The sequence below is a fragment of the Chenopodium album genome, chromosome 20, assembly GCF_948465745.1.
Source record: "Chenopodium album chromosome 20, dcCheAlbu1.1, whole genome shotgun sequence".
In the NCBI taxonomy this organism is placed as follows: Eukaryota; Viridiplantae; Streptophyta; class Magnoliopsida; order Caryophyllales; family Amaranthaceae; genus Chenopodium; species Chenopodium album.
In genome coordinates this window covers 2,241,771-2,268,076 of record NC_137853.1, presented here as the reverse complement: position 1 = coordinate 2,268,076, position 26,306 = coordinate 2,241,771, and the positions used below count along the sequence as shown (strand labels likewise).

The window sequence follows — 26,306 nt, the reverse complement described above, 5'->3', positions numbered from 1 at the left end:
TAAATATTTGCATAATATAATTAATATTATGTAGTTGGCGACCTTGGCGTATTATCATGTCATGCTTCTTTATAATTGTGTAACAAATTGGACCTTCACTTAAATTAAAAACATTCATTCATAATTAAAGAAAAGGACCCCACTAAAATGCAAGGTTTCAAATTTCAATTGTATAAAAGTCCCAACTTCATCAACTTGCTTGCCTTAGCCATGATGTCAGTCAATTTATTTAGTTTCTGTCTTTTTCTTTTCTGTTCTACTTCGTATCATTTTTTAAAGAAAATTAAAATCAAAAAGATATTTTTTGAAGGTTTTTCTTAGTAATAATATCCATACAGAATTAGACTTTATTTTGTTTGTTCATGGCTTCATGCCTACACCATGCTGATGATGATGAAAATAATGGAAGTGGGCTGGATGGTTTATATGGGTTCGTTGTATACTAGTGAAGTTGTGAGAATATATAGTAGCAACATACTTGAAGCTAGGCCTTCATCAGTTGTTTTGATACTAATGACACTGGTCGATAAAGTTGTACATTAATTGACTAGTATACGTGAGTATGATTCTTATTAATCCGTAAATCCGTAATGTATAATTTAGCTTCTTATCTTTTAACTTAAGCAATTTATCCCATTGTCTTTTAAAATTTTCTCTCTCGACAAAGTGTCGATACACAATTATTAAATGATTGAAGAAATGCTTTCAAACGGTAAGAGATTAGGTTTATTTAAAAAATATCACCATAATTATTTAAGGAAAAAACTAACCATAATAATAGGTTACGTTTTTTTTTGGGATTGCATTGCAAAATGCATGGTTACCGATCTATCATGCGTGGGACAGTTTGCCACTTTAATTTGTGCAAATGATGAACTAGCACCACTTAAAAGTTAAAATGAATTAAATAGATGCATGTGATTTGCTCCTTAATTCCTTAAAAATACAAACAATAATACACGTGATAATTTAACCGACCTTAGTATAGTCTAAATTACCAACATATGTATGATAAATTGATAATAATTCCATTGAATTGAACTGAACGATGCTCGGCACGCATAATAGTCTAATAGATGACATACCATGAGTCCATGATGTTGGATAAGCTATAGAAAAGACATTGGTGTGTTCACTACGGAGTACTATTTAAATTAGTGATGTCAAGTGAGCTTGTACACGATCTTCTATCTGTAAGACATTATGCGGAGCAGATTGATATCACTTTGATATATATCTTATACGAGATATTATTTAACATTTTTCCTTCCAAAATTTTCTTTTTTTAGAGACTTTTTGAAATTGTATAATTATTTTTAAATAATAAGTGATGGCATTTCGATCCAAGATGTAATTTAGACGCCATACAAAAGTAAACGAAAGATAAACTCGAGAAGTGAAGAACTATACTGGTCGGAGGGCCATTCCTAATTAAATTATTTGTTCAACCTCAGTAAAGTGTGGAGCATTATAATAAAACTATTTTTTGATGCACCAGGAATCTACTTTACTATATCTACAGTTGAACAATAATGTAAGCATATAGCTCATTAAAGAGCTAGATTATTGATATACTGACTCTAATGAATTATGGCCCCTTTATATTTATAAAAATAAATAAATACTTGTATATATAGATTAAAAAGTTGGTGGCTAGGGGAGAAAAAATGCCAAAAAAAGCAGCAATGTTCCAAGTTGTCTATGACATTTAAGATTATATTCTGATGATAATTATCTTCACCAAAAATTAAAAAAATTCTGATGGATAATTATAATAATTAATATTATTATTAAGAGTAGCAAATTATTCAATCTTAGCTAACTTGATAAAACATTATCCTAAAATATTAAAAGAAAAATGATTGGTGACAGAATTTTTTTTAAAATGTATCCACCTAATACGTTGGGTTGGATAGAAACGGTTCATAGTTGATGAAATGGCATAAATGAGTTGTCAACCCAAAATTCATTAATTTTGATTTTCATATTATTATGTTGGAATTATATATGTGGTTAGGGTAAAATCTGACGGCTAAAATTGTACTTACAGGAATATGGTTGGGAGAGGAACAGCTACTGTTATTTGCTTTGTTTTAATTTGGTGACTATGTCCATGTTTTTTGTTTGGTATTGTGAGTTTGTTAACTATACATATATCGCCATCAATGTCGTATCATATGCATATTCTTCTACATAATTTTATTATTGAATCAATACAATGTATCATATATATGTCTAGTCCGTCAATTAAAAAATATAGGACATTTTGTGAAAAAAAACCTTATAAAACACTTTTTTTGCGAGAAACTACCTAATAAAAAAAATGTTGTAAGAAACTACATTTTAAAAGGATAAATGTTGTAAAAGACTACCCTTGGTCGAAAAATCATCATTGACTTTTATTTTCCGGTGTTGATCATGTCACGTGCCAATTAAGAAAAAAGGAGGGAAAGAGTGAATTAAAAGTCACGAGATTGGCACATGATGTGGTCAACGCCGGAATTTGAAAGTCAACAGTGACTTTCCGATCAAGAGTAGTCTCTTACAACATTACCCTTTTATTAGGTAGTTTCTTACAACATTTTTTTTATTAGGTAGTTTCTTGCAAAAAAAGTGTTTTATAAGGTAGTTAATTTTTTACAAAATGTCCAAAAATATACGATGTATATTACCATAAAGGATGTATCGATCTAATAGTTATATCGAATTGTATCATTTATGGATAACATTTCATGGGTTTATGGCAATACAATCCAGTTGAGTTTAGCTGTTGACCTTACTCCTTGTGCAATTTGTTTAAACACAATTTGACAGTACACCGTTGACCTTAATGGTGTTTGCAGGTGGAAGATATAGTCTGTATTGAATATGTAGCGTTGACTGAGGCAATTCATGTTGTAACAAGAACCAAATATATAGAGATGACAAGGAGTTGACTTATTCATGGTGGAATGAATTGACTTCAGATAAGTACGAAAGTCATTAATAACAGTCAAACCATTTCCGATGAAAGAAGTTTGCAGCATTATGGTTGATGCTCCCAAAATGGCAAAATCCAAATAAAAATATAAACATCATTTCAAGACATCCATTAGTTACTAGACCCAAGGAACCTAAAGTTGTTTCAAGCTAAGCTACATTGACTAACCAATGTCTTTAAATTATTATCCGTTCCCAATTAGGCAATTTCCAAAGAAATGGGGATTTCATTAAATCATGGGTAATTTCATTAAATGTGAACCCCTTTACAAAATAAAATGGCATGTACATAAATAATGTGCCCATCACATGGTAAGAGGTCTCAAGTTCATTGGGTCAGATTAAAATCCCAAGAGAATTTGGCTACAAAGAATGTAGTGTTGTCTTTGTGCCAGGCCCAAAGGCAGACAGGCTCAGGCTCAGCTTGTGATTGTAAATAAAATGTGGATTTGATACTTCGTACTAGTAATCTAGTACTTCGGTATTGCTTATTTTAGAAATACTAGTAGTAGTAATTAATTTTGTAGCAAATTAGATTGAATTGTATCTTACGTTATTATTTGTGTTTATTTATCATTAAATATCTCTAATTTTATAATTACTTTTGCTGTTTTTATTCATCTACTCCAATTTGCTTGAGACAATTGCCAATGTCGAACATTATGGTACCTATAAGTATTAATATGTGAACATTATAAAACGATGATATTTAGAAAATTATACATTGAGACAATTCTAAAAAAACCAGCATAGCTATGTTTCCTCTTATATATAAAACACGAATATCGGTTTATGTGAAGTATGTGAAAAGTGCAAAAGTTGGACTAAGGCACATAATAAAGAAAAAAAAGAAAAGAAAATTAGGGGAAGTAAAAATATAATAAAAAGATAAGTTCATATTTGGAAAATTTACGTTAATAGGAACCTAAAGACATCTAATTTGATAATTTTTTTATTTTACGGATGAGTGTAGTATGCAGTAATAAAGTAAGATATAAAATTCAGACGATAAAAAAAAAATCATATATGATCAGGGGAACTAAAAATAGCTTTGATTAAACTATAAATTTCTAATTTGATCTTATGATTCTATAGCTTGTAAATTAGTGTGGGATTAGTATAAATAAAGCCAAGAGCCATTGTTGGTGGACCAAGTTGTAACCTAGTGTAATGCGTTTGGTTTAGTAGCTAGGCTACCAAATTAATCAGAACTTTTGATTATCATTTACTTATCACTAAATATTATTAATTGTGTATTAAAAAAAATTATAAAAATTACATATTTAAAAAGTTCATGATGAGACGAATCTAACAAGATCTATTTTGATAATGTTTTTATTTATAGATTAGTAATAAAATGCGGTTAAAGTTTAGTCAAATTATTAAATCAGATAAAACCAGACCAGATCAGAAAATTCAGATTTCAAACCTCAAAAAATTCAGACCAGATTTACTTGTTTCAGGTGAAGAGAACAAGTCCTAAGTGGCTAATTTCATGAGCCTATATCCTTTAATTGGTTGGATACTTGGATTAAAGTGGCTTCAAGTACTTTTTTGCTTAAAAATAGTAACATTGCTCTACATTACTTGCAAAGAAATACATACATGTAAATTAAATGTATAATGTTATGTAGTATACCATGTCCTTAATTTTTCTTAACATTGTTGATTTGTGATGATAGTTTTGTGGTGTAAGTAGCAATTTCAACTTTAGAGGGTGCTATATGCTCTAATAGCAACATGTTAACATCATAATAAGAACAATTATAGCTTAAAAAATCATTTGTTATCATCGAAACATGTCCACCTTTAGGCGCACCCCGCAAATTTCGTTATAGAGATAATCACCAGTCTTTCAAAAAGTTTTCGATCTTCTCAGTCTCCAATAAAACCCCACCACAAGAAAAGAATATTACACTTCTTCCACAAAATCTACGCAAATCTAAAACAAATACTATAAAAATTACAAATAACATGAAATTACAAGAAAACCATATCAAACAAACAAACCATGTATCTTAAGCTAAACATAATATGTCCAATTAATCTTAATATGAAGCAAAGGTTTATGTCACATAATATATTATTATGTATAACCTTGCTTATATTTTCGGAAAATTTCTTCAGTTTTGGCATTCCTAAAAGCACAACAACCAATAAGATAAACACAAATAAGCGCGATTAGTGTAACGATTAAGATGATATTAGCCTTCCTCCATTGCCTAGAAATGCTAGCAAGTAAACCAGCTTTACAAGATTCACAAGAGTAACAAAGTTGGGATTGATCATTGTTCCATGCTAAGCAATCCATGTCAGCAGCAGTGTCAATTGGGCTTATCCAAAATGTTGGGTTTATGAATGTGTAACCACATGCTGTTGGTGGCTTGCAACATCCTGTCTGTATAACATAAAGTTTGGAATAACATCAATGCTAAGTAAAGAATAAATTATATTTGGGTACTCAATTAATAAGGATTTCATTTGTATATTGTAATACAATGTATTAATGTGCATAGATTCTTATATAATGACATAGAATTCGAGAAGTACTATGTAATATGTATGCATGGGTTGGGGAATCTTCTGCCTTTTCTGCTTTTAAAGATCTATGTTTTTAAATCATAGTGTTCTTAGCTTAAGGAGCTTAATTTGTCATTAGCATGCCTGACAGGTACATTGTCGCCTGTATTAAGCTAATACTAAGTACATATGTTTAATATTCATGAGTAATTAGCGATTTTTATGTGATGAAATATTTACTTACAACAATAGAGAGTTTGACCACATACAAGTCCAACAAGGTTACATTTTAAATGAAGAACCACTAATTGTCTAATTGCAACACACATTCAGGGTATACTTCTAAAATAGAGCTTACATTGTCACTTGCTTATCTCATATTATGGCTTAAAGCCTTAAAGGGTATTCTAGTGCCTCTTTTCTCCCCAAAAATTTACTCTTAGTAATTTTCAAGATTAAGAAGAAACTAAAAAAATAAGAGGCTTTTCTTAAAGACGTTTATATTAACTTTTGTATGGCTTGTAACAGGTTTAAAGTCATCAACACCAGGCCACAATACATACAAAAGGTCAGATCTAAGTAACATTTGGAAAAAAAAAATAATAATAAAATAAAAAAAGAAGAAGAGAAATAAATCAAGGTCAAGAACTTAAAAATGCAAAATACATATCTTCAAAATGAAGCATTAACAAATATTCTATTCATAATTTCTTAACATATATACTTCAGTAATTAATCCTTCATGTCCACCTATATTAAGCTAACTAATCATATAATTATAACACAAATTAACAAACTAAACACAAGTATGAAGTAATAATAATAGATATTTAAAGAAAAAAATTAGACATCGTGTTAAGTGAAATTACCTGTATAGGAGAAAGAGGAGCATTGAAGAAATCTTGAGCCGTGGTATAAGTTTGGTTCAACTCAGGACAAATGCTAGTAGAGCTTAAGCAATTCTTAATCACGGCCCATTTAAACGGCCCATTGACTCTCCGGCGAAGAAAACCCGAAAAACTATCGAGGCGATACTCCAAGTAAGCCCGGCTAGGGGCCGGGTGACCGGACCCTCTATTGGTAACCATAAACACAAAAACAAGCTAACAAAATAATCATAATAAGCATACCAATAAGGTAAAATATTAGTAAAGGAGCGTTACGCCAAAACCCGCCAACGAACCCGGCTAGGGCAACTATTAGTGTCAATGCACCTATGATAATAACCGGCCATTGTAAGATCTTGATACATGAATTCTCAGGATCACTTATTAGCCATATACCGGTACCGATAATCGGTATTGCAAGGAGTATGCCTAGGAAGTTAATGGCTCCTATTACATTGTTGCTTAAGGCCATTTTATTTTTGGTAAGTTGTTTGATTTTGTTGTGGGATAAAAATGGGGTGTTAATGTGTTATGAGGAGCTTTTTGGGTGCATGAGAATAGAAGCTTAGGTAATGTGTAAAAGGTTTGTGTTTGGGAATAAAAAGTCCAAGTATAAATGAGTATAATTGGATTTGATGTGCTTTTTTGAAATTGAGATGAGCTTTTGTTCTTTATTGCCAGATTAAAGGGTGGAGATATGATGCTCTTTATTGTCCTCGAGATTGGCAACTTTGGAGCCCAGTTTATGGGGGAATAGTGTTTGTGTATTGGGGCCTACTCTAGCTAAGACTTAAGAGTACGACAAGATAGTTTTGGGCTTCTTGGTTCTTGTTGTTTTGGATCACCTAGCAATCTGGAAAATGCAAGTTTGCAACCCATCTCTCAAGGATCTAAACCATCTAGTGTACTCCGAATCATTAAACTTGTGCATTATAACTTGCTTATTATTGGTTTGTTTGGGTTTATAATTAAAAATGTGTTTTTAGACTTGCATAATATCTTATTTTTTCGGGTTGAGTTGGGGTTGGATGATCACCTCTACCTCAAATCTATAACTATAACTAAAATAGAAACTACTGACATCATCCTTCTCCAAAGTTGTATACGTGTCACTTTTTTTATGAAATTTTTTCCCGCCTAAATGCATTGATGACATCATCGCTATTTTTTAATTTTTTATTTTAAAGCTAAGCTACTTCCTTAAATTGCTTTGAAATTTGAAAATTAGATTACAAATATTGACTACAACTATTTAAAAAAAAAAAATCAAATACGGAGCAGATGCTTCTACATACTATTGTATAATTATACAAATTTGCTAATCATAGGAAATCAGCCAATTTTTTTTATTTTTTTATTTTTTTTGGTTCCTAAATAAACAGAAAAAGTTGATTGTTCTCAATATAACTAAAGATTATATATTCATCGTTATATATTTTGATAAAACCGTGCATTGCACGGGACTAACCTAGTAAATAACAAAGTTTTGTCACCTAACAAAAAATATATAGTGTTACTGTAACAATGATAGTAAGTCAAATTGAGCAAATTATTATACCAGTACATACATTTTGCAATTGTCTCATCAACATAAGTGATTTTTTCCCCTCAAATCTTAACAGATGGAAAGATTATACTTCGTATGTCAATACCTCTCAATTAGATTATTTGAGTCGAAGACCGACTAACACAAGAACCTAACCTGCCCAACCAAGTCAAACCTTATATAAATTTTAACTCATAAACTAATTCGAGTGAATTTAACTTAACTTAAAATATGTAATTAACTTAAGAGTCCAAATTGACTCATCCTAATAGAAAACATAACACAAATGAAAAAGATGTAAGAGTCCACAAAAATTTTGTGTCAAAATGCTTAGTACAATTTTAATCTGAGCTATTGACTTTCAACCATTTTGATATACTCGTACCAAATGAAGCTTGGTCTAGTGGCGAGGATTGTACCTTCCAACCTAAAGGTTAGGGGTTCAATCCTCACTAATGGCACCTTGAGGGTGAGGATCCCTTACGCTTCTCCTCTTCACTCTCAAAGTGTCTAATCCGCAAATACTGGACCAAAAAAATTCGTGAGGGTTGAGATTCGGTCAGTATTTTAAAGTGTTGTACAATAGTTAGAAACTTTTTTTTTTTCTTTTTTTTTTTTTTTGACTAAACAATAGTTACAACTTTTATCAATTGGACCTACTGAAAATTGTATCTCGTGTGCAGCCGTATTAAGAACATCCCTTTATCCAAACTTTTGTGTACCTTTCAAAGAAGAAAAAAAAAAGTCCGTTAAAACAGTTAAACGCCGCGTTTAAAAGCAATTGAACCCATAGAAGGCTAGAACAAATCAATACGTTGCGTTTTGTAGACTACGAGCCAACAAATTAGGGGAAGAAACACATAAAAAATCGGAAAACAAAAATGAAGGTAGGATTATCAATGGAAGCAAGAGCAGCAACAACCTCTATCCTCTTCTCTCACCTCCACACTTCACTCCCTTCTCCTACTCTCCCTAATCTTCCATTCTTATCTAAATCTTCATCTTCTTCTTCTCAATTTCATCTTCGCATTTCCAATTCTACCCTTTCTTCTCCTCTCAAATTTCCCCTTTACCCCTCAAATACCAGGCCAAACTTTGAACTACAATCTGCAGTTGAAGCATTAGAGGAAATTCCCAATGAAACCCAGGATAATAATTTTCAAAACAGGAAACTTTATGTGGTTAATTTGCCCTTTTCTCTCTCTTCTGATGATTTGAAGAAGGTGTTTAGTGAGTGTGGTACTGTCAAGGATGTTGAGGTAATTTCTCAATTTTGGGTCTGTTGAGAGTCGTAAAGGGCAGTGATGTAGACGAGATTTGATTTCGGGTTTCGGGTATTGTTTTATTTCTGCCTTTTGACTCTGTTTGATGTTTTTTTCTTTGTTGGAAATTGTTTTAGTTGATTAGAAATAAAGATGGGAAGAACAGAGGATATGCATTTGTTACAATGGATTCCGGAGATGAAGCTCAGGCTGTTATTGATAAATTTCATTCCAAGGTATAACTTTTCTTGGGTTGAATTTTGTTATTTTTGTATTTTTGTTTAGAATTATGTATTGAATTATTTGTTAGAATTGAATAACAAAACAAAGCAAAAAGTATGGAACGTTTATAATTGTGTAAATTTGGCTGCAAAAAAGGGGTGGGAGGAGGAAGAAAGATAGGGTGTGTAAGGGTTTTTATACATTCTTACACAATCTGGGTGTTTGGTGTGTGGGAATGTGAGTTTGAGGATTAGAGAATGTTTACTAGTAACTTAGTAAGGCTATAGGTGCATACATTATCCCCCGAATGCGACCTTATGCCGGACTATAGGGTGTTGATGAATGATGATATTGTTGCTATAATGCTTGACGAGCAGAATTAAAATATCAGTGACATATTTGACATGAAGATGAGAAGATTAGAGTTCTGAGATAATGGAGGAGGACATTGAATTTTTAAAAGGAAGCTGAGGTCCATGCTCAGCCCAACTTGAGAGCTTACAAGTTACAACTTTGCCTACCTATATGCAAATTGTGTGTGTTTTACATGAAGGTGGGATGACTTGTGTAAATTTTTACAAATACAATTGTTCCATTTGGTTGTTACGTGGACGTGTGCATTGTTGAAAATATTACAAAGTATTTTATATCTCTTGTTCTACCCCAAGTTAAGGAAGCATTCATGCATTCACCACTTCAGTTCATTCTTCTTCAATTGAGACCACTTATTAAGTTATTATTGCAAAATATCTTCTCCACCTGTTTGCCTCATAGGAACATCTCATGTCTAATTTTTAGAAATTTAATTAACAAAAGGAATTGAGTCGAGAATAAGTGCCAGATTGCAAGTGTAGACCTAGCCTTTTCCTAGACATTGTTCCAAAAAAAAAAAAGCAGTTAGCTCCTTTGGTATGAGAATGATTATGTTTGAAGTCTAATCAGGAAAACTGAGGATGTTTCATCAAGAGTGAATAGTCTAGTTATCTCATAGTATGATAGGATGCCTTTTTTTTTTTTTTTTTTTTTTGCAATACTTTCATATGCAATTGGACTTCTTACCTATTAAGTTGTTAATTTTGTACAAATAGTATTAGTTTATAGATAATAAGATAAATGAAATCCTATTTTACAACAGATTGCTTCTGTGGTTGAATAGAAAGATTGGGCAAAGTTTATTTTTGAAAGCTGATTCTTGTGCAGTTTTGAGTTATTGAGGTTGCTGAATAAGGTTATGTTTAGAGTTTATTTGACTTGCTCTGAGTTGATTCAACCAGCCTTTTATGCTGTTAAATTTGAGTCTCACTTAAAGGGGCTACTCAACAATTTCCATGACCTGTGATTTCCTAATTGAATTCAGAGATAAGGTTTTAGTGCTAAAAATTAATTCTAGGACGACAGCTTTATGTGGTGCCACAGTGTTAATATAATTAGCTGCAAGGGAAGCTAGTAGGGGCCAGAGGTGAATTCGTGGATAATGTGGTTATATGCAGCATTATTGTCTGAAAATCCTTTCTCACATAGACGATTTTTCAGTCAAGAAATAGGTCTTATGGTAAGGTTGCTACAGAAAATTTTCAAGAATGATCTAGTATGTTTATATGTGTTCTATAATATTCCATTGTTCATTCTGTGGGAGTATGAAAGACAGTTTTCCATAATTTTATGTACTTATAAGATAAAGGTAAAGTTTGGTAGAGGGTTTGTGGTAGAACAGGGCAGACTTGAATCCTAGAAAAATTTTCCTTGTCTTCTGGCTCCATGAATCTTTTTGCTACACAGTTTATTTTTTTGTTTTGTTTTTTTTATTTTTTTTTATTTTTGGGTGCAGCTAAAGAAGAAAGACTCAAAACCTAGATAAATCTTGCTATTTGTAAGTCATTGCTATGAAAGATTGTTATTGTTTAGGTCTAGATGGAAACCCCTCCCTATAGGGTTGTAGTGGGGAGGAGGGGGAGCAGCTTTTATACATTTGGACCTCTCCAAAAACTCCCATGGTGGAAACTCGCCTTGTATATGTTGTTATAGTCTAGTAAAACTCTTTGCAGCCGTTTTGTAATCACTTTAGACAGATATAAGATGTTGCTTATCTCAATATAGAGTTTGGGGCTTGTTCTTAAAATGATGATAAAATCAGTGTCGTTGACCCCCCTAAAATATGTTTCTTATCTCTGTCGTGACGGTTTTAAGAACTTAACAGACAAGATTTTAATGCCCTATATTTGCATGTGAGTGCTTAAGCTTAAACTCCACAGCAAGACTGATTTTAAGGATTTTTGCAAAAGGTGAATCCTAGAATTCTGTCCAGCTAAGGTACAGAAAATGCAATGCTTATTTTTTGCAAATTGCTGCTGGCTCTGCTGCATTGAAGATCTTTGAACCTGAGATTTTACTTTTTCTAATTTTCATATTAGGTATTGTGCAGGAAATGATTTGCCATTGTCATCTTAGAAAACTCTATCATTTTGTTTGGTCATTGGTGCAACGAGATTTCATACTTTGTTATTGCTGTGGCTGTATAATTAATTTGGTTTTTCTCAATCCTGTACACAGAAGTAAGATGTGGGAATGTGGGATTAATAGGCTAATATCGGGGAGTTGTGTACCAATGCATACATAATACTGGCAATGTGTTTTTTTTTGTTTCTCAATTGTTCATTGAAAAAATTATCGTCGATCAACTCCTTATGTTTGGCCAGTAAGAGTTTATGACTCATTGAATTTTATATGTCTGTATTGACGTCTCTAGTATGGCTCACTTTGATGATAAATTGATAACTACTCAAGCTATCCTGGTTAGATAGAAAAAGAATGATGATTTTTTCTAGTATGTCTCATTTTGATGATAAATTGATTAATACTCACCTGGCTATATGGCTGTTGGTCTTGGAAGTGGCTATACTGCTGTCATCATTATAAATTGTTTTCTAGAGATTATTTACCAATAAGACAGAAATTTTATCAGGTCTTATTACAACTAAGTAATAAAGCTTGATTTATATTCATTGCATTAAAATGGAAATTCACATCTTATCTTATGTTGATATTTTACTAGCTACATCACACAAATTATGCTTTTATGCTTCAGGAATTGTCAGGGAGAACTATTAGGGTGGAGTTTGCAAAGAGTCTGAAGAAGCCTCGGCCACAACCTCCTGCAGTTCAACCTGTTAAAGAGACAGTACATAAACTTTATGTATCTAATCTCCAATGGAAAGTGAGATCCACTGACCTCAAAGAATTCTTTTCATCTGATTTCACTCCTGTTTCAACTAGGGTTGTTTTCGAGAGTACTCCATTTTTGAGATCTGCTGGTTATGGTTTTGTCTCGTTTAACACAAGGGAGGAAGCTGAGGCTGCGCTCACTTCTTTGGATGGGAAGGTAAATAATATATTTTGCTCTTGACCGTAATACTCCCTCTGCTTCAAGACAGTCTAACTCATCGAATTTTTTTTTTTTAGATTAGTTAGATTCTTCTATTATATTGCTTGCGATGAATTTTAGCCTGCATTGTGCCACTGTGATGCTCTTGGACTTCAGCTCTCCATTTGAGGCAAATCCAGCATGATCATTTAACCATAATATAATGAAGGCTGAAATGAAATTTAAGGCCAAAATCCTTTTGCTTCTAGCAGCATGTGGTTGGTGAAAAATTTTGATGTGCCAAAATCTAATGCTTTCATCGATTCATTGTAGTCCAACGCCATGCAATATGGAGGAATTAAGGGACTAGTAGCATTTTTTTTTTTTTTTTAGGAAATAAAAGTGCAGATTGTTGCTACTTTAAGCAATATAGTAAGAGTGATCCATATATCTTCGGGGGCGTATGTTTGGGAATCCAATCATCATAGGCTAATAGCTATACGAAGCTATTTTTGTCATGCCTGGCTTGTTTCCGGAGCTCATCATCTGTATTGTGGAATATATGGATAAAGTTGCATGTATTTATACTCTCTATTGGCAGCTTCTTCCAATCCACACTTTTTTTTTTTTTTTTTTTTTTTGTATTTGATCAACTTAAGCCCAGCACTCAATTTTTGATCTATTAACATGCAGCAATGGTTATAGCTTCGATGGTGAAGAAGTTTCAAGCTGTTTTTCTGGAACTTTAATAAATTAAAATTTCATGTAGGAGCTAATGGGTCGTCCAGTACGCCTAAAATTCAGTGAGCGGAATAGTGATGGTGATGCTACAAATGAAGGAGAAGAAACAAATAACTTGGATGAATCTTCAGCTGTGCTTAGTGAGAAAGAACTATCCGAAGATCAGTCTGATGAGTCCTAGAGAGAAAAATCTTCCACTTGGGCATGCTTGAACATTTGCGAAAACCTTTTCTCCTTTTGAAGTCGAGGTATGCAGTCATGTTCTCTGAGATCTGGTCTGTACATTTTTGCTCTATTCCATTATTTATCTGTAGTAGATGCTTATGCAATCTCTGTCATGATATTTTATAAACTCATACGCCTTATATAAACCTAGTGTAGAACCTGTAATTGCATCTCAACTTTTCATAGGTATACAAGATATGTATAATTTTTTATATATACAGACTCGTTGAGACTTGCAAGAAACACCGATTTTCTGTATCCTCCTAAAGTCCTTATATTCATATGGGCAGCGTTAGTCGGTTAGCCCTTATTCCAGAAATTGTAACTTCAGGGTGTGATTATTGTATGGCTAAGTGAGCATTTCTTATGTCTATGTACTCTATCTTAAATTCTTAACACTAGCAGATAGAATTATAGAAGATACATTTGTGACGAATTAAAAATCACACACTGGATATTACACTAGTAAAATCACGCACGTCTTTGTAGCTAAAAGTGAGAAACGTGTCGTTGGAATCGAGTCATATTTAGGTAATGAGTAATTCGATATGTTTTAGGTACTCAGAAATGTACTGTCAAGTAGCTTATTCTAGAGTTAAGAGTTCCCTATCTGTTGTTCTAATGTGTGTTGCCATTAATTACATCGAGATGATTGAATTGTACTCCCTAACGTCTACGAGACGAAATTGTCGGTGACGTCTATGGCTCTTGGGTGAGGTCTTGCTATGGGCAACAATAACTATACCCAACCACATTCTTGGGTTATTTCTGGCATCCTTATGATATTGCATTGAAATACATGGTTATCATGCTTATCAAATCTCTACTTTCCAACTATATTACATTAATGTGCAAGGCAGTTGTACCCTCGTGAGCTCTTCATCTCTCTCTTTCAGCTTCTCAGTTATAGTTGATTATCTAATTTAGACAAAATTTGCATTTCATAAGTCTTGGGTGAAACTATGTCACAATATTCTTATTACGAGGCATAAAAATTGAGCTAAAAGAAAATGTAAAAATTCACAATAACACAATTGGACAAACTTGTTTTTGTTTTTTTTTTTTTTTTTTTTTTTTGGTTGAAGATGATATATTGCCTAAGAAAAATCGTTTTTTGTAATTGTATATGAACGAATTTTCTATAGAATGAGCGTTTTACTCATTTATACTAGTATTTTTTTCCATTAAATATTTTAGACTTGAGTCTTCCCAATTACATATTGCCTGAAGGGCTAAAAGCTTAGTACCACTATACTTTATTGCGTGATTAGCCTCTTTTGCCTAATTGGTACTACTGATTGCTGATTTTCTCTTCAAGATGCCTTTTTCTTGTCCTAGTCAAGAACTAAAGATTAATTATGTAAGATAAGAAATAAAGTAAAGGAATCTAGCTAACATCTAACTAGAAGAAATAGATCATTGTATTTTAAGATTATGCAAGAATCATGTTGCTCATTTGGTGTCAGTTTCAACCTATGTCAATTTTTTTTTTTATGTGGAGAAATTTATGATTCTCTAGTATCGTCTATAAAATAACACCATTATGACCTACATAAATTACAAGATAATGATTTATATTTGTTTTTATAAATTGACTAGTTCATGAACGTAACAGCTTGGATGGTCCAATTTTTAAACCCACGAATTGAGCAAGGGTGCACAAGTTTTAAATGATTTTGAAGATTCAACTAATTTTGATGGAGATAGGACAAATTAAAGAGTGTTAAAATGATTTTTAGTGGTAGTTATTTCATTTCGGTTTCCATCTCCCGTCTTTCCCAACTTTCTATTTTCATCATCTTTCTATTATATGATTCATCAAGTAGTTTACATATATGCTACTATGGGTCTGTTCACATTTACTGAACTGAGCTGAACTGAACTGAACTGAACTGATTAGAGCTGAACTGAACAGAACTGATTGGAACTGAACTGAACTGAACTGAGCTGAAATGAATATTTTATGTGAGAGGGAAATTAAGAGCTGAACTGAACTGATTGGAACTGAACTGAACTGAACTGAACTGATTAGAGCTGAACTGAACTGAACTGAAATTAAGTAAATGTGAACAGGCCCTATATCATAATATTTGTACTTGTTATATCATAATATTTGTACTTTTCCTAGAGTATTCGGCTTATGTTTATCCCAAACGATCAATAAGGTCTAAAATGGAATTTATTTATTTCATTTTATTTCTTGTTGTTGAAGGAGCTGTTTCATGCTAGAATTAGGTCCCGTTCACTTCACCTTATTTATGCTGAATTGAAATTATTTTTAATGAAACAAAATTATATTTGCTGAACTGAAATTATTTTTACTGAACTGAAATTATTTTTACTTAATATTTTTTTTTTGAAGTGAAGTGAATAGGGCCTTACTATATGTATTTTGTGTTTATTACATATGTGCTTGAGTATAGAATAAGTTGAACGATTTTTCCATTAGCTCTCATCTTCTCTATGCCCATTTACATACGGTTAAAGCTTTATTTTCTACCCGAGTATCTCAAAAGAAACAACAAAGGGTGTAGGGCCAATTTTTGACTACTTCAAAACCTTACTCTTCAATAATAGTCACCAATCATGATAATTTAATTTGTGTACCTTTCGTCAAAATGGTGCTGTTGTAAGTTGTAAGTACCTTTCGTAGGGATCGTTCTTACAAATGCCAAATCTTATCAGTACATATGTAGATCATAAATGCACACGCCAAACATTTTATAAGGACAAATTTTTCTATAATACTATCTTAAAATAGTTTAACTCTTTGGGTGATTTGATATTATTTTAGGACTGTTCATGTTAAAGTCAAATACCACTTAATACTGGTACAAATTTAAAATTAGAAACTAATTAGGGTGATATCTGATATGTGGTTGCAACCTGATATATGATCATGATCATGTGTATAGTCAGGAATGCATTTTTATCCTCTTATTTTGATATCATGAGGCGTTATGAGCCAAACCCGTTCCAACTCCCAAGGCTAAACCTTGTACCTTATGAATTTAAGGTATGAGGTTTAAATAATTAATCATGTCAACCAAACACATGGTTGGGTATACATTTTACATATATAATAAAGTATATGAAACCAATACCTCATACTAGAAGTCCATAAATCGAACCCTCCCACCCTTGTGCTCTCGTGGTAGATTTAAGTCCAGATTTTTAGTTTCTATTTGCTAGATTCAGTAGTTAATAGTTTTATTTCCATTACTTGATGAAGTATACATATACAAATTTGGTAAAGAGACATTTATGTAGTAAGTTGATATATGTGGAAAAAGAACCCTTAATAAAGAAATAAAGGTAGCAGAAAAATGGACATTCTGATTCATATCCTCAATCTTGTCCATTAGGGCAGAATGTCTTGATAGACATATATGCTGTAACGCCCACAATTCCACAACAAAAAAAATGGTTTCCAGCTCATTAAGTATACCATTTCTTATCTTATTAGTATCATTATTTGACAAATATGGCTGATATTACATAATCAAGGTATAGCATTGCTTATTATAAAGACTTAAAGAGTTGCAACAATATATGCATTGGAGAATAAATTGGTCAAATCCAATTCGATGAGTTGCAACAATACTTGCAAAGTTGTATTGGCCCCTAGCTATAATGATTATTGATGTAGGTGCCGGGGATAAACAAGTACTTCCTATATCGTATAGATTGGATTGGGTTTAAGTCATGTTCAAGCGATAATGACATAAGATCCTGCATCGAGGTCTAGTTATTTGGCTGCAAATAAACTTGCAAATTACTTTATGCTTGAAATCTTGACCAGAAACGAAAAATGCATCTTAGAATCGTTGAGTCAAAAGTACCCTAGCTAGATCAGACAGATTTAACAAACCTGGTAGATAGGGTTTGCATGCAAATATTAATCAACAAGAGATACTCAAATTTCATGCAATGTCCGAATGTTTGACCTCAATGTGTACACAAAGCTTGACTAAATATTGTTGACTTCCAGTGTCTTAATTAGCTTGAAAACTTTTGAAGAAATAATTAGACTTACATTATTTTATAGATAGAAATATGCTGTATAATTTTATAAATAGAGAAAATTATTTATTTTACAAAAATTACTCCATTGTTTTAGCATACAAAAATTACTTTATGGTATAGGTTGAAAATTTTAGGAGATTATTAAATGCCAGTTCCACCTTTTATATACTCCTATAAACCTATGCATATTCATAAATATGCAAAATATATGTTTAGATCATACATTCATCACATGCATTGAAATTTAGGGTTCTTAATTTCGATATTTTGTGGTCCTACTTCTAAAGGCATCCTATGCCTTCAAATCTTGGAGTAAATTGATACATGACAAAAATATTATTCTTCGTTTATCAGCCTCTTTAATTTCTAAAATAATTTTAGTTTAGGCAAGCTAATTAATTAGATAAAGAGATTCTTACTATTTCTCATTGGCTAATTGTGGGACATAGCTTAGTAATTGGGGATTTATTTTTATTTGTTGTGAAGAACGTTATTATATACACTGAGCTGACATTCCTTGGCACTAACATTTTAATTTGTGAATTTTGTTTAACCATAGAATTTATGTGACAAATTGGACCATTTAGAGAGGTGGATACTTTCCCTCAAAAAGAAAAAAAATTTAAAAAAAAAAAAGGAAAAAAAAAGAGGTAGCTATTTGATCATAGTGGAGTGTAGAGATTATGAAGAATCATTTGATTTAAGCAACATCAACTTACCATTGTTAAGAGATTATTGACCACTCTCGTTCATTTGATTTTATCTCAGGTGCTTTCATTCTAAAATCATCCTCGTATTTAATTAAGAAAAATATAGATTTGCCTCTAAATATGCGATTAGATTTAAAAAATAATTGTCACATGAGATAGGTGTATCGCCCCTAAAAAATTCATAAGATTGGATTAGTAGGTATATCGCCCCTATAAACTCATAAGATTTGATTAAAGTTATGTATTGCAAAATTTGCAAGTTATTTGGGTGTTGCTGATAGAAATTAAAGAGCTAAGCCATGAGAGTGTTGAGTGTAAGAAAGTACAAGAAGCAACTCAATTAGCGTAATAATTGGTTTTGCTAATCATCCAACTTTTCGTGTATGACTATATATATAATATATAATATCTATGAGTGATTTATTAGAAAGATAAGTTTTGTTAAACATTTAAAAGACATGTAATTTCTAGACCAATTGACATAGCATAATTAATTATGATTGTATTAGGGGAAAAGCAGAATCAAATCAAACAGCTGACTTTTATCAAGTTTTTATAATATATTAAGGCAAAATATTATTCTTTTAAGACATGTTTATGATTTAATTGCTCCTTTTAATACATAGAAGTTAAGAACAGAAGGTTTGAATCATGAAAGAATATATGCTTGTTGCTAGTGGGATCAACATACTTTCGGCAAATAAGTCATCTTAATTAAATTATTCTTGATGCACTTTCTTGCTGAATAATATGTAATTAATTAATGTGATCAACTTTACTACTGTAGTTAGTGTATTGATTAAGTTTTGTTTAGTCATTTTAGTAAGGCAAATTTAGCTTGCATATCTTGTTCCAACCTAATATAAACTAATGAAATATTGTACAAGTATTTATTACTTATCATTAGGCATTTTTTGGTTCAAAATCGATAAGGTTGAAACAGTAAATTCTTGATTAATTGGATAGAACAGAGGTTGAGTATGTATGTGGATATTTGGTAGTATCTACTTTACTTGAGTGTAAAGTAATATATGTCTATAATATACTTGGTATAGTACTCTTTGATTTGAGGATTAGACATGGTTACTTTGTATTGTAACAAAATGGATTAGACATGGTTACTTTGTATTGTGACAAAATTGTAACTACTTGCTGAGTAACACAAATGTGTGTCGATAATGTGATACAATATGATATTAGATTGAATGTAAAAGCTATAAGTTAGGAGCAAAATAAACATTAATAATCAACCTACTAGTTACTATCCCAATAGTCAATCAATTTTTCCTATTATATGCATATCTATTTAATTAGTTGCATTCATTGTTGAACTAATTACAAGAAAATGGAAATGGAGGATTATTTGCAATTGACACTTCATAGGATACTTCATAGGTTTAAGAAACAAGCAATTGTAACTGTTAAGGTAGAATCTTGATGTCCTAAAATGATTGTAGGGATATTTTATAGATGGTTGAACGTAGTTGACGAGGCGTGTAGATGTTAGTACCTAGCTATTATTGATAATGAAATAAATCAATTTAAGTAATTTATTAGTGCGAAGGGTATAAAAGTAAATTAAAGCTTTACAACACACTTCTGGCCCATTCTTCCCAATTATCATAAAGAAGATTGCCTTCATGGGCCCATGCTACATTCTCCACTTCATACACAAATAAATTTGTAGAAGTGTACATTTTTTGGGAAACCATAAAACAAAGTCATTGATTACTTTGATGAATTCTCAACTATCACTAACCTTAGTCAACAAAATTTCTACCCTTCTCTTTCTTTCTCAAAAGAAATGCTAAAGTAAAGCTAAAAAAAAGAACAACACTAACAAAATAAATAAAACAAAAGTATTAGATATAACACCCAACACTCATAAAACTTCTCATACTTTTTGTCTTTTGCTCTTCCTCCTCCTCTACCTCTGCCTCTACCTCTACCTCGTTCTCTACTCGAAGAATCCGGTGGATAAAACCAGTGTTTCTTATGAAATCTTATGTTGTATGACGTTATCACAAGTCTAGTTTTTGTATACTTCACATTTTGAGGTAAACTAATGCAATTTCTAGGAAAACCAAAACCCTTATTACCTTTCATGAACACAAAAGATTGTTCTCTAAGGTTATGCAGCACATTTTGCCCTAAATGGTGCGATGGTATAATTGCACCATTTGTTCCACCACCCCCCTTTGCCTTCCCTGAAGACAAGTCCCAAACTAGCCCAACTTTCTCACCTTTAGTGATCGCGATCATTGGAATCCTTGCAAGTGCATTTCTCCTAGTAAGTTACTATGCCTTAATCTCCAAGTATTGTGGAAAAAACAGAAACTCGAGCAGAGAGAATCGAGTTACAAATAATGAAGACATCGTCGAGGAGGATAATGATGGTAGTAATAACAACCATCTACACGAGGCTTGGCTAATTAGCACACCCGGGTTAGATGAAGCATTGATAAAAACTATCACGCTTGTTAAGTACAAAAAAGGCGATGGTTTGATTAGTAGTAGTGATTGTTCTGTTTGTCTTGGTGAGTTTCTTGAAGATGACTCTTTAAGGCTTTTGCCTAAATGTAGTCATGCTTTTCATGTTGCTTGTATTGATACTTGGCTTAGGTCTCACTCTAATTGCCCTCTTTGTCGCGCTAATATAATCTCCCCTACACCTAATCCTTCATCAGTGGTCGATAGCAATAACAATAATAATAACAATAATGTTCGAGATCACAATGCTTTGTTAGAGAACCAAGTTCAAAGCGAGGATGTAAACAACTCAAGTGAAGAAAGAAGACAAATGGGTGATATTGTTGTAGGACAAACAAGTGGGAATTTACCAAAGACTACACCATTTCGAGCTCTAAGTGATCTTGGTGCTAGGAATCATGGAGGGGTAAATACAATGAGAAGGTCGATTTCCATGGATCATCGATATGAAACCAGGGTATCAATTCCTGATGTTGTTAGATGCAATCATGAAGAAGAAGATTGTGTTACGAAAATTGGTGAAATTCGAGATCAATCTTTGAAAAGGGCATCTACTAGTAGTAGTAGCAGTAGAAGTGGAGTGTTGCATTGTGTTACAAGTAGTGTTACTATGAAACGATCATTTTCGAGTGGTAGATTTTTGTTTGGTAAGCATGGTAGAGGAAGAAATGAAGTCATTATTCCTCTATGATAGATTAAATTGATTGAAAAAAATACAGTATACTTTTTTTTTTGGATTGTCATGAATTGTACGAAATGTTTAGCAGATTAATTGTTTGAGATTAGTTAGTTTGTTTGATGTAATATTTTAGGTGATTAGAATGAAATTGGAAGATTTTCTCTATTTTATTTTTTCTTCTCTGTTTTCAATTTGATTGTAAGGGGAAGTTTGTTTATGAAAATGAAAGTATAAATTGAATTTGCTAGTTTCATACATATTTTTATGTTGAATATATTCTTTGCTACATGTGGCCGATTTATTTTTCAATGTGACCTGCAAATATGATATGAATAGAATACATAGGTGATATATTCGATTTGGCTAATTTTAATACTTACCCCGGCTACTCCACCTGTTTCATAATGTTCGATAGGAATAATCTCAGTTTTGCTAGAAATGGATTATATCTAAGTGATAGTTCATACAATAGATTATTACCTAGATGATCGATACGGATAATCCAAGTACTTATTACTAATGGAGGTAAAAGTAGGAAAAGTGGTGTAGTTCATTCATTAAAGGCAGTTCTCAATGAATGCCTGTATGAAAGTAGTTCGTAATCATTGCTCATTGATCAGCACTCAGCAACGTGTTTTTGCCTTGTTCAGAATATTGAAATTGCCAATCTTTACAGATTGAGCTAATATATGCCTATCACATCAGCTAAGTAGCTAACACATCTTAATGCATCATCAAAGTGTTCATACCAACAATTCAAGCAAGTGTTCCTTGTTATCTATTATCATGCACTTGTTATTGGCTTCGATCCCCTCATCAATCGAAAGACTTTGTTACACCTTCACATCCCACTATTGACTTTGATGCAACATTGGCAATGTCTTCTTCAAGTCGAACCTTAATTAGCCCTGTTTCGATGTGTTGCACGTGTACGTACTTCTTAGAACCCTACCTAAGGTAGTCATTACTATCCGCGTGCCACTCTATTAATCTTCATAGGAGGTTGAGTCAAGCTTCTTACTACACTCAACAACACCAATGTACCATCAGCTAGCCTGCTAGTTTACTACACCCAAGAGAAGTTACTACACTCGCTAAGTCGATAAGGTGTCATTAATTACCCTAACTAAAATTTGTGATGACAAGATTCATTTACTCAACAACAATTGATTTTGACTTTGGTTTGATTATTTACTCACTATAATGAATGAATGAATGAATGAATGGCATGGAGCCTTTTTATCTCAAGATGAAACTGAATTATAGCATCTATTGTCTAACATCAATTTTCTTGGATAAATGGGCCGAGGAAATATTATCATTGATCAGTTGGGCCATTTACAAGCGAAGCCCAATGAGTAACGAGTTAAGATTCCAGAAGTTGACCCAAATTGCGATACTTTTAGGACAAAGACTATATTGTCAATCTTCAATACTGTGTTCACGTTTCTAAGCAAACTACATAGTACAGACAAACTTGAAGAACACAATCCAAGCACTAATGTGAATTTCATGATCAATCTAATTGTGAATCCAGATAATCTTTTAACAACAAAGATAAATTTGCTTGGAAGCCCATTAAAATTATTAAGAAACAAGCAAGGATATTGCAGTGTTATCTAATTCACTATTCACCCTCATTTAGAACGTGTGAATTGGTATGTGGTACATCCGTACACGGTACACTTTGGGAAATATCCCAAGGAGGCGCTTAAACGAAAATCTAAAATCACCCAAAGCTAAAGGAGCTAATATGCTAGGAAGGAAGGAACAACATCTTGCTCAATTATTCTAAGCATGTGATGAACTGCCTCTGCAATACTATCAACAGAATTGAGCTGGCAACCCTCTTCCACCTGCAATGAGAATGTTCATTTTCATAAAGCTTAAAATGTTTAACTTCCCAAATTATTACAAAATAAAGACATCTCTATTTATAGTAAATATAACAAATATTGAAAACATGCTCTTTCATTGTGTGGTCTTGGATAGCTAGCTAGGTAGTAATTTGATTTTTGCCAATAAATGAAGCTAAATTTGTACAATGATCAATTATTTTCATAATGGCAATCTTGTGTCTTCCACAACACAAGCACACTCTTAAACAAAAAGTTGTACATAAGGTACACAACTAGAGGTGGCAAATAGGTCGTTCAAATTAGCTTTGACTCGGGTTAGTCTTGTTCAAATCATTTTCGAGAATACGTATACAATACTTCGTATTAGTTTTCAAAAACCATCAAACCTAGGCCAGGTCAATTTTAATCCTAGTCAAAATCGAGTAATCTAGCTTTGTATAAAACTCTGATGATTATATACAGGTTAGTTTTGCCAAGAAATGCATATAGAGAATGTAACAAAATGTAGTACAAGTGTACAAGTATACATACCTTCGCACTGATGGAATACAGAACTAAAGGGTCCAAGGTGGTGACACTAAGATGAAGGATGGTGAAACGAAATGTATGGAAACCAGAAACCAATTTTGATAATTGCCTTGGGTTTTTTTTCGAAAGGATTCGGATATTTGCATGGGTTTCTATCAAGGTGAGCTCAATTTCGGCTGCTGCAGCTTTGCTCTTTAAGGTATACTTGTTACCAAGTTGAGAGATAGAGTGATCAGAATCAGAGAAAAATTCTGGTAATGGAATTAGCAATGTGCTGTTATTGTGTGTGGTGATGGGAGTATTGTGAGCGGCTTCTGATCTCGTAATTTCAGCTTGCTGTAAAATGATCATTTTCTGAACTTCGAGGGAATGCACAAGATGCTCAAGCTCCTTCACAAATTCTATGGCACCACCAACAATTGAAGCCTGGTCACCCTGCAGAATTACCGAACATTTGTGTATAATTTTAAAGAATACAGAGCATTGAAAATAATGTTTGAGTGTGTAGGCTAATTCTATCAAGTCTTAACCTGAAATTGCCAAATTCAAAACACAAAAGAGTTGACAATCAAATCTGAGGGGAAAAAAAAAGCTTCATCAACCCAGAAATAGGTCACATTCATTTATAATAATGTCAGTTTCTAAATTTAGTTATTTCAAATATATGAACTTTATCATACAACTCTTAATGGTTACCTTGTAAGAATTCTTAAAAATGATTGCATTAGTTTAATATGGTGTTGTAGCTTTATTCGTTAAAATTATCCCCATAAAAATTAAAAATAAGTCCATATTGAATCGGTCTATTACTTAGGAACGGAAGAAAAGAGAAACAATTGACATCCTAAAGAGTAAATAAAAAGTACGAAAGAACCAAAAGTAGTATCAAATATACGTCTCTTATGCAACACTGATACGATAAAAGGTGATCAGTACTACCACATATTAAAATGATCACGTTTCTTCTGTAACAAACTAACAATGATAGATAGGAATCACAGGATAGATAAGAGATCAGTACACTAGTATATTATTGATGGCTTCTATTAATGAATAATCAAAGTTATTATGCATCATATTTTTTATCATAATACTGTATAAAAACAAGCACTGTTTTAAGCAAGAAACTTAGCTCAAGATTAATGGAACAGTGAGCAACAAAGTTGAAAGATACTTAAAAACTTACCCTTTGAGCATAAGATTCAGGCATGAGAGAACGTAGAACAGCAAGGTGTTCATTCATCTGCTTACGACGATTCCTCTCGACAGTAATATGAGTCATCCTCTGTGTCTCAGCTTCTTCCTTGTTCTTGCAAACTTTTGGCCTTCTCCTCCTCTTCTTCTTACCTTGCACCCCTAAATTCACCCTCCGGCTGTCCGTTCTACTAGTCGGACATCCAGACGTACCGCCGAGTATTTTAGGCTGTTCCGCTACGACAACATCTTCCATAATGCCAAAATTACTTCCATACATAGGAGCATTCAGAGTTTCATATACCATTAAGTTACAGAAATCATTGTAGTTATGCATTGCATCTAATGCCATCTTCTCTTCCTCCCTCGCTCTAACACTTAACTTAATACGACAATGATATGCATATAACTAGCCTAACAAAATAATTTTATCAAAGAAACAGAAGAATACTCACTCATTACTCTTATACTCCATTCAAGCTTAACATAGAGAGGGAAGGCTAAAACCCGAAATTAAAAAATTACGTGAAACTACGAAAAGCGAAGCACGTGAGAGGGCAACCTGTTTCAGGAAAACACACTGAGTCTCTGAAGAAATATCAACGGTAATGAGTTAGAGATGAGCAGTGTAAGTTTTGTTTTGTTTACCTTCCCAAATTCAAAAGGATGCTACCCAAGAAACTGCCATGGTTTTGCTGCTAGGGAAGGTGAAAAAAGGGGGCCCAACAAAATTGCATGAAAATGAGTATAGTTACAAATAATACAAGCTGTTCAAAAGCTACACTTCATATATTCACTCTAGGGGCCCTAAGAGAGGTCCTCAATTTGTCAGGTTAACCCATAGATTATTGGACACCTTAATCAACTAATTTGTCACTCGCATGTCATAATCACTTCTTTTTTAACTCGTTACATTTAACTAATTATTGGATAGTATAAGTTGAATTCAGTGTCTTGAATCAATGTTTCTATGATTGAACTTAATTAATCCAATGGCTGGTATTAGCTAATCTGTGATGCGATTCGATACACTGAACCCTACTTAATCATGTTAAATTAGCCTAAAAGTGTTCCATT

General features: G+C 32.6%; 3 protein-coding genes and 1 pseudogene across 4 annotated transcripts; 2 read left to right on the top strand and 2 right to left on the bottom strand.

Moving 5' to 3' along the window:
- Positions 1–4,902: 4,902 nt before the first annotated feature.
- Positions 4,903–6,965, bottom strand: LOC145599348 (protein TORNADO 2-like; annotated as a pseudogene). The gene is made up of 2 exons (XR_014103737.1): positions 6,369–6,965; positions 4,903–5,377 (listed from the first exon to the last, which is right to left on the bottom strand). The product of XR_014103737.1 is annotated as a protein TORNADO 2-like (transcript).
- Positions 6,966–8,792: 1,827 nt separating this feature from the next.
- On the top strand, positions 8,793–14,089 carry LOC145598212 (28 kDa ribonucleoprotein, chloroplastic-like). Its single transcript, XM_081654534.1, has 4 exons — positions 8,793–9,191; positions 9,332–9,430; positions 12,502–12,795; positions 13,547–14,089. The coding sequence occupies exons 1-4, from the start codon at positions 8,814–8,816 to the stop codon at positions 13,697–13,699; spliced, it is 924 nt and encodes a 307-aa protein (XP_081510660.1). The 5' UTR covers positions 8,793–8,813; the 3' UTR covers positions 13,700–14,089.
- A 6,112-nt stretch (positions 14,090–20,201) lies between these two features.
- On the top strand, positions 20,202–21,901 carry LOC145598824 (RING-H2 finger protein ATL51-like). The gene has a single exon (XM_081655210.1). The coding sequence runs from the start codon at positions 20,545–20,547 to the stop codon at positions 21,658–21,660; it is 1,116 nt and encodes a 371-aa protein (XP_081511336.1). The 5' UTR covers positions 20,202–20,544; the 3' UTR covers positions 21,661–21,901.
- Positions 21,902–23,345: 1,444 nt separating this feature from the next.
- On the bottom strand, positions 23,346–25,581 carry LOC145599375 (transcription factor bHLH71-like). The gene is made up of 3 exons (XM_081655765.1): positions 25,222–25,581; positions 24,039–24,470; positions 23,346–23,504 (listed from the first exon to the last, which is right to left on the bottom strand). The coding sequence occupies exons 1-3, from the start codon at positions 25,579–25,581 to the stop codon at positions 23,397–23,399; spliced, it is 900 nt and encodes a 299-aa protein (XP_081511891.1). The 3' UTR covers positions 23,346–23,396.
- Between the last annotated feature and the right edge of the window lie 725 nt (positions 25,582–26,306).

What these genes read in the sequence shown, in the direction of transcription:
- LOC145598212 (XM_081654534.1), top strand. Translation starts at nt 8,814, where the DNA reads ATGAAGGTAGGATTATCAATGGAAGCAAGAGCAGCAACAACCTCTATC. An exon ending in GTACTGTCAAGGATGTTGAG is followed by an intron (nt 9,192 to 9,331) that starts GTAATTTCTCAA and finishes AAATTGTTTTAG; the next exon opens with TTGATTAGAAATAAAGATGG. An exon ending in TTGATAAATTTCATTCCAAG is followed by an intron (nt 9,431 to 12,501) that starts GTATAACTTTTC and finishes TTTATGCTTCAG; the next exon opens with GAATTGTCAGGGAGAACTAT.
- LOC145598824 (XM_081655210.1), top strand. Translation starts at nt 20,545, where the DNA reads ATGCAATTTCTAGGAAAACCAAAACCCTTATTACCTTTCATGAACACA.
- LOC145599375 (XM_081655765.1), bottom strand. Translation starts at nt 25,581, where the DNA reads ATGGCATTAGATGCAATGCATAACTACAATGATTTCTGTAACTTAATG. An exon ending in CTGAATCTTATGCTCAAAGG is followed by an intron (nt 24,471 to 25,221) that starts GTAAGTTTTTAA and finishes GTAATTCTGCAG; the next exon opens with GGTGACCAGGCTTCAATTGT. An exon ending in TGTATTCCATCAGTGCGAAG is followed by an intron (nt 23,505 to 24,038) that starts GTATGTATACTT and finishes TTCTCATTGCAG; the next exon opens with GTGGAAGAGGGTTGCCAGCT.